The sequence below is a fragment of the Plutella xylostella genome, chromosome 7, assembly GCF_932276165.1.
Source record: "Plutella xylostella chromosome 7, ilPluXylo3.1, whole genome shotgun sequence".
NCBI lineage: Eukaryota > Metazoa > Arthropoda > Insecta > Lepidoptera > Plutellidae > Plutella > Plutella xylostella.
This window is the reverse complement of record NC_063987.1, coordinates 9,963,909-9,975,875: the sequence shown is the minus strand read 5'-3', so window position 1 is coordinate 9,975,875 and position 11,967 is coordinate 9,963,909. Positions and strand designations below refer to the sequence as shown.

The 11,967-nt window shown below is 42.9% G+C and overlaps 2 protein-coding genes across 6 annotated transcripts in view; both read left to right on the top strand.

Annotated features, from left to right (window-relative positions):
• Window positions 1-4,824, top strand: part of LOC125488421 (dystrophin, isoforms A/C/F/G/H-like) — a 35,546-nt gene extending 30,722 nt beyond the window's left edge. For 4 of the 5 annotated variants that reach the window (XM_048622322.1, XM_048622318.1, XM_048622320.1 and 1 more), the window contains 3 exons: window positions 3,416-3,544; window positions 4,041-4,184; window positions 4,547-4,824. In XM_048622322.1, coding sequence (XP_048478279.1) covers window positions 3,416-3,544; window positions 4,041-4,184; window positions 4,547-4,822 — 549 coding nt within the window. In that variant the 3' untranslated portion in view covers window positions 4,823-4,824. The remainder of the gene's footprint in view (window positions 1-3,415; window positions 3,545-4,040; window positions 4,185-4,546) is intronic. The other variant, XM_048622319.1, reaches the window with a different exon arrangement.
• A 522-nt stretch (window positions 4,825-5,346) lies between these two features.
• Window positions 5,347-11,967, top strand: part of LOC105383499 (dystrophin) — a 401,823-nt gene continuing 395,202 nt past the window's right edge. The window contains exons 1-6 of the mRNA XM_048622310.1: window positions 5,347-5,383; window positions 5,744-5,913; window positions 6,425-6,579; window positions 7,262-7,409; window positions 7,847-8,037; window positions 8,674-8,827. Coding sequence (XP_048478267.1) covers window positions 5,347-5,383; window positions 5,744-5,913; window positions 6,425-6,579; window positions 7,262-7,409; window positions 7,847-8,037; window positions 8,674-8,827 — 855 coding nt within the window. The remainder of the gene's footprint in view (window positions 5,384-5,743; window positions 5,914-6,424; window positions 6,580-7,261; window positions 7,410-7,846; window positions 8,038-8,673; window positions 8,828-11,967) is intronic.

Here is an 11,967-nt window from a genome sequence, read left to right as displayed (position 1 = left end):
TATAAAATACATTAATTTAAATACTAACATGCATACATGCATACAATGCTTAAATCTAAACTAAATTAGGTATAATATTGTACAATGAAATTTATATTGATTTGATTACCTACTTACAGAAAATAATTACAAAATAATACAAAAATTCATTACAAATTAATAACACCAATACAATAATTGACAGAAATTATATAAGTATATAATAGTACTGAGAGACACCTGCTGGTGTACAGACCCCGCCAAGCGACTCGAGGTACGTGTTGTACTGAAAGACACCTTATTAGTAATATTTAAATGAAATAGTATTGTATGTAAAGCCTTGGTTCTGCCGCTTCTTTTAAGCTTACATTCTTTGAGATATGTATCACAGTTTTACCAGGGCATTGAAATGAAGAGACAAAAACGTTTTTTGGCTCTCCTGAAAATTTTGTCTCTTGGCTGTTGCTATGTTTTGAAATGGCACAGCCGACCAGCTGGTATACATACTGACAGTCGTCGTGCTCCGTGGAGTATATAGACCCGCCAAGCGACTCGAGGTACGTGTGTACTGAGAGACACCCTGCTGGTGTACATGGCTACTAGAGGCACACATACTGACTGACAACCTGGTGGTATTCATGGCTACTAGAGGCACACATACTGACTGACAACCTGGTGGTATTCATGGCTACTAGAGGCACACATACTGACTGACAACCTGGTGGTATTCATGGCTACTAGAGGCAGGCCTGTGTCACTCCGCGCGTGGGCGGCGCAGGCGCCTGCCCCATCGAGGGGGCGAATCTAGTCGGCTGCCGCAAGCGGAAGACGATACACGCGCGCGCTATTTGTTCCTATTTCGTACTAGTTTATAAATGTCGTATTTAGGTATTTATTAAAATTTATGAATAGAAAAATGGACCTAAAAAGAAAAAAAGCAGCAAAAAATACTGTGCCGTATTTAACTGCTTAAATACGGATCGTGATCCAATTTTTTTTTTTTTTAGATTACCAATAGATGCTGACAGGTAAAACTAATCTTAGTATTTTATTGATTTCTTCTACGTTCCTTATTTGAAATGAAATTAATCCGAACTACAAACCCTTTTTTTCTCCATGTTGAACAAAGTCTATTCCAATTTTGTTTTCGTTAAAGTAATAAATTTACAGACACAACTACCTTCAAAATGTATTAATGAATCGATTATAAAATGTGCGCTGAGTGGGATTAGTGCTTAACGAAACTAACACGTTCTGTATCATAATATAAATTATATCCATAATATAAATTATAACGAAAAAAAAACATGTTTTCACTAAATTAAATGTTTTAGGTAAGTACTTAGATTCATACATATTTTATGTACTTCAAAATATCTTAACTATGAAATTTTTATTGTTTTTACTGGTTATTTCCAATAGAAAAAAAGTATGGAATAGCTTTTTATTCTAAATTCAAATTAATTTTGTTTTAAGACATGACATTCTTTTTACAAAGTCAGTCCGTTGCTTTGTAAACGTTGTAGTCTGTGGTGCTGAGACAACCCTAAGGTGGCTTCTTTTTCAATGCGAATAACTACGTATAACTTATTATGCACCGTAGTCAAGTGAAATAAGGCGCATATTCCCTCAAAAAATAATTGGTAGGTAAGTAAATAAAAACGTGTGCGGCTGGAACGCGATCTAAATTAGATCTTATTGCTTATGGGATGGAGTCATATTTCTTTGCAAGCCATTGCGAAGATAGACTTCTGTACCTGGTACTAGTTATTATTCTGTGCTAGAGGCACACATACTGACTGACAACCTGGTGGTATTCATGGCTACTAGAGGAACATATACTGACTGACAACCTGGTGGTATTCATGGCTACTAGAGGAACATATACTGACTGACAACCTGGTGGTATTCATGGCTACTAGAGGCACACATACTGACTGACAACCTGGTGGTATTCATGGCTACTAGAGGAACATATACTGACTGACAACCTGGTGGTATTCATGGCTACTAGAGGCACACATACTGACTGACAACCTGGTGGTATTCATGGCTACTAGAGGCACACATACTGACTGACAACCTGGTGGTATTCATGGCTACTAGAGGCACACATACTGACTGACAACCTGGTGGTATTCATGGCTACTAGAGGCACACATACTGACTGACAACCTGGTGGTATTCATGGCTACTAGAGGCACACATACTGACTGACAACCTGGTGGTATTCATGGCTACTAGAGGCACACATACTGACTGACAACCTGGTGGTATTCATGGCTACTAGAGGAACATATACTGACTGACAACCTGGTGGTATTCATGGCTACTAGAGGCACACATACTGACTGACAACCTGGTGGTATTCATGGCTACTAGAGGCACACATACTGACTGACAACCTGGTGGTATTCATGGCTACTAGAGGCACACATACTGACTGACAACCTGGTGGTATTCATGGCTACTAGAGGCACACATACTGACTGACAACCTGGTGGTATTCATGGCTACTAGAGGCACACATACTGACTGACAACCTGGTGGTATTCATGGCTACTAGAGGCACACATACTGACTGACAACCTGGTGGTATTCATGGCTACTAGAGGCACACATACTGACTGACAACCTGGTGGTATTCATGGCTACTAGAGACACACATACTGACTGACAACCTGGTGGTATTCATGGCTACTAGAGGCACACATACTGACTGACAACCTGGTGGTATTCATGGCTACTAGAGGCACACATACTGACTGACAACCTGGTGGTATTCATGGCTACTAGAGGCACACATACTGACTGACAACCTGGTGGTATTCATGGCTACTAGAGGCACACATACTGACTGACAACCTGGTGGTATTCATGGCTACTAGAGGCACACATACTGACTGACAACCTGGTGGTATTCATGGCTATTAGAGGCACACATACTGACTGACAACCTGGTGGTATTCATGGCTACTAGAGGCACACATACTGACTGACAACCTGGTGGTATACATGGCTGCTCGAGGAACACATAGTTGGGCCTTCAGCACACTTGACGTATATTACAGTATATGTTAAAAATCTAATGGTTATCTTTTCTCCCAAGGAGCAACAACAACAATTTATCCTCAAGCCTTCTACATTACTTTCTATTTCTACTGCTTATCTGTCTAAGCTCGCTAATTTAACGCTGAAGGATGTCCCATGCTACGTTGCCGTTGGTCTGTACGTGGCCTCCACTTGTGACCTCGTTTACCCTACTGGTAAAATTGCTTTAACAATAATCTAGTGAGCGATTTGATTTGAGCGATCTACTGCCAGCGTCCCCATTTCTGAACCATACTTTTTCTCAGGCTGATAACTGGTTAAAGACCCATTTGGTGTTAATAAAGTTTTTTAATTATATTATATATGTTCTAATTCTATTCCGCAGATCCTGAAGCACCAGCTCGGGGGCCTGGCGGCGGACGCGGCGGCGCTGATCTCCCGCGGGGACTCGCTCGTGTACGAGCAGCACCGCACCGACCCGCTCCTCGCCGCCGCCATCCAGACCACGTACCAGGTACACTCGCGTACAACACAGCTGCTCAAGCAACAGCTGGACAGGCTGGCGGCGGAACTACTGAAAGGCTTGAAGCATTGTATCTACCTATGAGAAAATCTCTAGTATAAAGATAAGATAAAAGATAAAATACTCTTTATTGCACACAAAAAGAAACAGTATTACAAACATGAACAGAAAATAAATAGCACAAACGGCGGCCTTATTACTAAAAGTAATCTCTTCCAGACAACCAAATATAACCTATATTTGCATGGGATCCATCATGCCATACCAGTTAGTAGGTAGATAATGCCTCTAGCACTTAGTCCGCCCGTTATATGTATATGAATAACAATTTGCTCGCTGTACCTCCTGCAGGTTGCCTGGTAGAAAATGCTTTTAGCATTAAGTCCACCTGATTGTACATAATTAAATTTGTATATTGTGCAATAAAAGGATAAATAAATAAATGATGCAACATAATATATTTGATATAACTTATGTTCCTCCACAGGACAAACTCCGCAACAAATGGTCAGCGGTTGTGGCGGAGATCGAGAGCCTCCGCGCGGTGGCGCTGCGGGCCGAGGACCAGCTCAAGGAGCTGCAGCAGCTCAGCGCCAGCCTGCAGCCCCTGCCCGACGCTACTGATGACCAGGTACAGTCAGCAACAAGTGGGCGGCCGTGGTGGCGGAGATGCGATGAGAGCTCAATGTCAACTTCCTGTAAACTAAATTGAATGAAAATCCGTTCATTACTTATAAGGCAGAGAAAGCTAACCCCTCTCAGAAGCATTGTTACTATGAGAGGGGGTCAGGTTTCTCTGCACATGACCGGACGTGAAAAAGTATCAACTATTGCGTTGGTAATTTAAGTAGGATATATCGTAATTATTGTTCTTCTGATCGATGACAAACTTACAAGCCACGCTATTCCTTTATCTATTTACAACAAAAAACCGAATTTCGTAAACTATGATCCAAGAACCTATTAACGTGCTTATTATCCCCCTACCCCCAGGAGGCGTGGCTCCAATACTCTTCACGCATGGAGCGCCTGGCCGAAATCTGCCGCTGGCTGAAGGCGGAGCGAGTGGGCTACCCGGAGCGAGCCATAGCTGACCTGACCACCAGGTGGAGCCAGGCGAAGAGGGACTACGAGCTGCAGAGGAGTAAGGAGGGGAAGGTCAGTGCTTATTACCCCCTACTCCCAGGAGAAGTGGCTATATATAATACTAGCTGTTCCCGCGCGCTTCGCTTCGCCTTAAAAAGTTTTCCCGTGGGAATTCTGGGATAAAAAGTAGCTATGTTCTTTCCCAGGGTCTAGACCGTATGTATACCAAATTTCATTCAAATCCGTTCAGTAGTTTTGGCGTGAAAGAGTAACAGACAGACAGACAGACAGACACAGTTACTTTCGCATTTATAATATTAATATATTAGTTAGGATTAGTTAGGATATGGCTACAATACGAGGCGAGCTGTGAGCGCAAGGCCTGAGCTGGACGGAAGCCAGAGTAGTTGCTGAGGACAGGACGGCGTGGCGCACGCTTGTAAAGGCCCTCTGTACCACTGTACCTTAGGACAGGGAGTACGAGCTGCAGAGGAGTAAGGATGGGAAGGTCAGTTTAAAAAGGTGTTTGCCGCCTGTAAAAAAATATTATCGTAGCCTTTATTTACCTACTTATAAGTTAATCTTTACGGCTCATTGTTCGGCGGACCAGGGACGAGAAAGTTGGTCTTTTCTTCAGGCTTATAACTACAGATTTAGTGTGCTTTGGAGCCAGGCGAAGAGGGAGTATGAGCTGCAGAGGAGTAAGGATGGGAAGGTTGGTCTTCAAACACACACACATTGCGTGTCAGTGCCAAATACCTACTAGCGCTGGGCTATGGTTTGTCACCGTGGTGAAAGCGCAGTCAGATTAACTAAGACAAGGCCAATGAATGAGGCCAAGCTGTGAAACAAATAACTCCCTTTGCATAACAGAACACAAGTCCAGGGTGGAAACGTCGCTCAACACTTGTCCCCTTCTCAGTAATCTAAAAATGTTACCTTCATTTTCTGTAGCATGATTCATATTATTTCAGTTATACGGTCAGCTGCATAAGTCCTTATACACTTCTGTACCTTGTCAAACTGACGAACCGTCAATATTTCAATGAATGGATAGGCAGTTTCAGATTGACAAGGTACAAAATTGTATTGCTACTTATGCAGCTGACTGTACATTATTTCACAACCACATCTTTTCCCCCCAGGACAGCGCGGAGTCCGACAGCGCAGCGGCCGTACGCGCCGCCAACGTGGTCCGGCAGCGCGTAGCAGCGTGCGTCCGCGCGCTGCCCCCCCCCGCCGCGCTGCACCACCAACCTGAGGCCGCGCTGCAGGTACATTCTAATATTTATTCACTAAATACTTATTGGTACATGTAATTAGCAATAATACACTCACGGGCAGTGAAAAAGTTCCACTCACAAAATGCTTACACCAAACGACCCCAATTTTGTCAAAAAATTATTTTTAAATTTGACCAAAAATAGCTGTTTTTAGTTGGCAATATCCTGATGCTCTTTTAAATGTACTTCAATGTTGCAGAAGGCATCATTAAGCAAGCCTTTTCCGTTTAGGAGTAATTTGGTACCTTTTTTCAGTGGAACCTTTTCATTGCCCGTGAGTGTATGTCAACTGTTAATGCTAAAGGTAGGGAAATGCTGATCTGAACTAGGAAATAACTGAGTTTTTCCTGTATTTCAGATGACAAAGATGGTAAAGGCGACAAGACGCTTGCTGTGCAATTTTTTGACGTTTTTGACCTTTTGTGGTTGACTCCAAAGCCTATTAGGAGACACTAGGTTTTGAATAAAATTTATTAACTGTCGCATAACAATCTCTTCACAGAAGATCAAGTCATCCATAGCTGAACTGCAACCGGCCGTGGAAGCAGTAGAGAAGCAGGCGCGGGCGGCGCGCGGGGACCAGGCCGCCAGGGTCGCCGACAAGCTGGCTGCTGAGTACCAGGCGCTACGGGAGCAGTACCAGGAGCGATATGAGCTGTGAGTGTTGTAATAATAATGTCATGGGCACGGCCGTACCATCTTTTCTTGAAGCGATTCGCGGCTGTTTCGCCCCCCCTATATCTTCGACGTGGACAAAGCTAGAAATGTAGGTTTTCGATGAAATATAGTAGGCATTAGAACGAACATAAGTTCAAAATTACATGACATTATATAAATATTTTAGGAGTTAGGGTGGATCAAAGTTACACCATTTTGCCACTCACTGACGATCATCAAAAATCTAAGGTACTTTTAGCAGACTTGGACGTCTTCAGTCTCCGGAGCGCTGTTTGTTATGTTATTACACACCTATCTATTAAAGCTACATCATAATTCGTTTATAGGTTATAAGATCTAAGCCTACATAGATACAGACGCGGGGAGCGACTTTTCTATATGCTATGATACTGATACTAATATCATAGATTTTTCTTCTACAGCCTATGTCTACCCACTGCAGGGTACCCACCCACTCACCTGATGTCATCAGACCAACGTTTATAGGTGTGTACAGATCGGCCCAATGAACGGGTTTCGTTGACCTTCGTTGCTGCAATCTGCCCTGTATTATGTATGATAAATATCCATCGTTGGGATAACCGTTGGCGTTGGTTGGGCGTTCGTTGACCCGGTCTGTACGCAGCTTATAATGGATTAACCCCTCACTTCCTACCCCCAGTTGGGAACAAACCCAGTCGTCCATCGAGGAGCTGTGCGGGCGGCTGCAGACGCTGGAGCGCTGGGCGGAGGGCGCGGCCGCCGCCCTGCACGACCCCGCCGCGCCCAGCAAGGACCTCAAGCAGCGCGCTCGGGACATCGACCGACAGGTCAGTGCCTCTACACGGTTATTTACTAAAGCCGGTGACAGATATTCGACTATGTCTAGATACCTACTTGTAACCCGATGTCCTTCTTCGCCTGTATCTCATCTTAAATTTTAGTAAAAGATTCTTTCCTTACTCGGCTGTCTTTCACCCACGAACCACGTTGATGTCCCAGTGCAGTATGCAGATTTTCAAGATATATTGATGAACAAGTAAGTGGCTTATCACGGCCATTTACGGGACGAAAGCAATAGCACTAATGGGATTTTAAAGCATTTACCACAGTGGAGTTTTTTATACTTTACAGCCAATGGTTGGAATATACCGCTAACCGTAGAATACTTCGCACATAATTAAACAAATATTATTTGTAGATTGACCCTCCGAGAAGTGATACATCTTCTTTTGGCTGCCACACATTAACCCTCATTCCCCCGCAGATGTCATCCCGCATGAAAGCCCTCGAGGAGGCGCGCGCGGCGGCGCGGCAGTACACGCAGCCGCCGCCCGCCCCCGCCCCCGCGCCCGCCCCCGCCGGCGTCTCCCCCGCGGCCGCCCTGCAGCAACGACTGGACAGACTCAACCAGCGCTGGCTGCTGCTGGCGCTGCGCCTGCAGGGGGCACGGGACAGGTAAAGATAATAATAATAATAAATATGTGGGGACATCTCACACACGGCCATCCGACCCCAAGCTAGGCAGAACCTGTGTTATGGGTGTTGGACAGCTGATATATCTACACAAATACATAGATAGATACATACTAAATTATAAATAGGTCAGTAGACAAGAAAGACAGAATGTTGTAAAAACGGCACTGACTAAATGAAACTATCCTCATACGTAAAAGGTTCTTCAAGTCTGCTAGATTCTCTGAAACTACAACAATGGAAGAGGGTGGGATAGGCAGCCTGCTGCTGAACCGATAATCTTAGGAAAGGGATGGTGGGATTAGGAAGGCTGAACATTGATGAGTTAGGACGCTCCTTTGTTTTATGTCTAGCAGAGAACAGATAAATTTGTTTCTGTCTTATTTTTCTGATTTGTATTTGAATCTTGAGTCTATATTAGTTTCTGTTTAACAAAGAAAATTATATTTATTTATTTATACTTTTATTGCACAATTTACAAAAGTAGATGTACAATCAGGTGGACTTAATGCTAAGATCATTCTCTACCAGTCAACCTGCAGGAGGTACAGGACAATCGACAATTTCACACCTACAACCAAACCACAACAACCCGTCTAACCTCCACACCACCCGCAGGATATCCGCCCAAGAGTCATCCGCCCTGCTGGCGGAGGGCGGCGCGGCGTGGGCGGCGGCGCGGCGGCGGCAGCTGGCGGAGGTCCGCGCGGTGCTGCGCGCCCCCGCGCCCCACGACGGGCCCGCGTTGCAGCACACGCTCAGCATGCTTGAGGTACGTGCACGATCAATCCTAACTAATCCTAACTATATATAATATTATAAATGCGAATGTAACTGTGTCTGTCTGTCTGTTACTCTTTCACTCCAAAACTACTGAACGGATTTGAATGAAATTTGGTTTACAGATGGTCTAGCTAGACCCTGAGAAAGAACATAGGCTACTTTTTATCCCGGAATTCCCACGAGAAAACTTATTAAGGCGAAGCGAAGCTCGCGGGAACAGCTAGTACTCTATAAGTGCATCGATTATAAGATTTTCGAACTTCCGTTAACGTTGCGTATCGTCAACTGTCACTGTCAAAATATAAGGCTATGTTAGTTCCAGAAGTGGTTACGTTGGCGCTGTTCTTTTTCCATATGTTTGTGTAGAATCGTACATCATCGCTAGCGTATTGCCACGTAATCCAAAAAGTGATCGGCGTTTATTTAAAAAAAAAAATTATTCTACGAACTTAAATACACTACGTTCTGAGTCACCTTTCGGCTAACTATACTTTTTTTTGCTACACTCTATGTTGGATATTTTTCACTGAAATAAAAACCGTCATACGCGGCGGCCATGCATGTCTGTCTACTCTACTGCATAGACCTACTACACAGTCTATTGTATTATGTTTTTGTGGCTTACGTGAGTTACATGAGTGTCATAAGTGAAATAGTTCTGATAGGATACAATGAAACTGTCTGAGGTAGATAAATATTTCATTTACACCGTCATCTAGTGACTAGACACAACTCTACGCGACCTGGCTGTCCCGAACGGTAATCTTCGACGCGCACGTCCGTTCAGCATTTCAGGATTTAGTTTCACGATTCGCCGCTAGGTGGCTGTAATTTGTGTTTTGTTCAATAAATTATAATAACTTACGTGACCGTAGTTTGTGATCTACTATCATCTTGTAACTCATGCTACCATGTAGGTTGTTTGATAACATTACAGATACCTATCATAATATAAAAGGTTGTCCGACAGAGATTGCTGTTAGCAGTAATTTGTCACTATAACTGAAGAATGCTTTATCAATCTATCTTTTTTCTTTTATTTTAAACAGTAGGTAGGTGACATAACAGAGTAGAATACAGTTTATATGCAGAAATATGTCTGCGTTTGGGCCAATTGCAGTAAATCACATCACAAAAAGCCTCCCTCATAACTCTCGGACAAATTTCCAACAGCTTCTACCTCCTGGCTGCCGTCCAACACGAGCGGGGCTACTCCGAATTTACCACTGACTGACTGACTGTATGGAACGTATCATTGCCACGAGTGGCCACGACTACAAATTGTTTTGTGTTGGATAATAGAATCTTGATGTAGAACTTAGCAATTGCATTTAGGTATATGAATCGTAAAACCGGAGTGTAGGCCCCAAGCTGTCGCGATTTAGGAGTGAATAAAGTGAACAATCAGCTCTCGGTAAGTGAATGCGTCTGGTTTACGGCTGCGATGGCAGGTTATGGTTATGGAGCTATCCGAGTTTTATTCCTCATTCCGAATGGCTCCTCTTACGACCGGGCCAATGACTGTTGTTTATTCAACACATTACATTAAATCATAAATAATGTTATTGTTTACTGTCGCAGTAAATCACGGCTAAAAGTAGCTTCCTGTGTATATAAATATATTGGTTGAAATATTACAGGACAATGGGTACTATAATACTTATCCAGTAACACGGCACGGCCTAGCTAGGCCACTACTTAACCTATTCGGCACGGTATACACTGCGAATCGCTATACAATGTGGTTTGTGTATAGTCCGACAACGCTTACTTTGAAACGAGTAAAATATGGTAGTTTTTTTTTATTTAAGCCCTAAAAGAATAATAAGTCAATTTCAGAAATTATCAAATATAATTGAAGCCCTAATAATCCATATTTTGGTGTTGGCACTATTGTGTCTGTTGCAAAGTTACACGGGATGACAGGAGCGTGTCTAGGGCCGCGCTGGCACCGTGCCAGGGAGCGGGGGGCCAGTCCGCGTCTTTATGTACTGTTTAGTAGAATTGGATATGCTGATTAGCCTATGTACCTACACACTAAAAGTTGCTAAAGTGTAAGATAGACTACTGTAGCGTTTCAGATGGTGCTGGTTTTATATTCAGGTATTTCGTATGCATACTTTATTTGTATAGTATGCAAATGCAATAGTAGTAAAGTTTCTAACACAAACTTGCGGAAATGATAAAACAGTCCAAAGCAGATGTCAGAATACACCCCCTGCTCTTGAACTTATTGGCCTAAACGTATCCTTACAAAAACACAAAGACATTCAGCTGTATTCACTCGCAATAAGGATCACTGCAACGGCTAACACCGATGCTGCAGTCGGCTTAACCGACATCGTGTCCTTTTCACTTGGACATACGATTTCAGACTTTATTCCCAAGTTTAAAGGGATGATATTGATGAAATGATCTGTTTTGTAGTCGTCAGGAATGTTGTTATTTATTTGTTTGTGTAAGTTAGGTAATGGCGGGCGGCGACGCTTCCTTGTTCGTCGTTCACTGTCGTTATAGTTTGTTTGTTGCGAGTTGTTTTACTTCAATTAATGTGCAATGTCGTCAAAGGACTGCGATGCATTGAGGTACAAACGTTCTCTATTATTGAGAGTTAACTGGTCTCGGGATTGAATACTGACCATGGACAAAGCTTATTGAAATCGGGAAGATTAGATTGCTAGTTCCAGTTCCATACACAGAGAGAGGTATCATTAGCAACAGTTGCAACAGTTTCTATTTACTATATGTTAGTTTTAATTAAGTCTATTTGAATAATATACAGTAGCAGGCTAGTTGATACAAACATAATATTTTTAAAAATAGTTTTCTTTCTAATTCCAGCATACATTTTAGTCGTAAATTTCATGATCGTTCCACTAGGGGAGCCACTTTGTATATAAGAAAACGTGAACTTTTCTCATTTAACCTGTACCTAGACCCCGTGACAAACGAGTACTTCCTTCGCGAACTGTTTCTATTCATGACACGTGCTACTCCTATACACATGCACGATGGTCCTGCGACGCTAAACACTCAATAAATGAAATATTTACAAATAGACTCGAACACCCTTGAGTTTTTTTTACTACAGAACATGCATGCTTTTGCTGCCCCGTTTAGGTTAAAGTG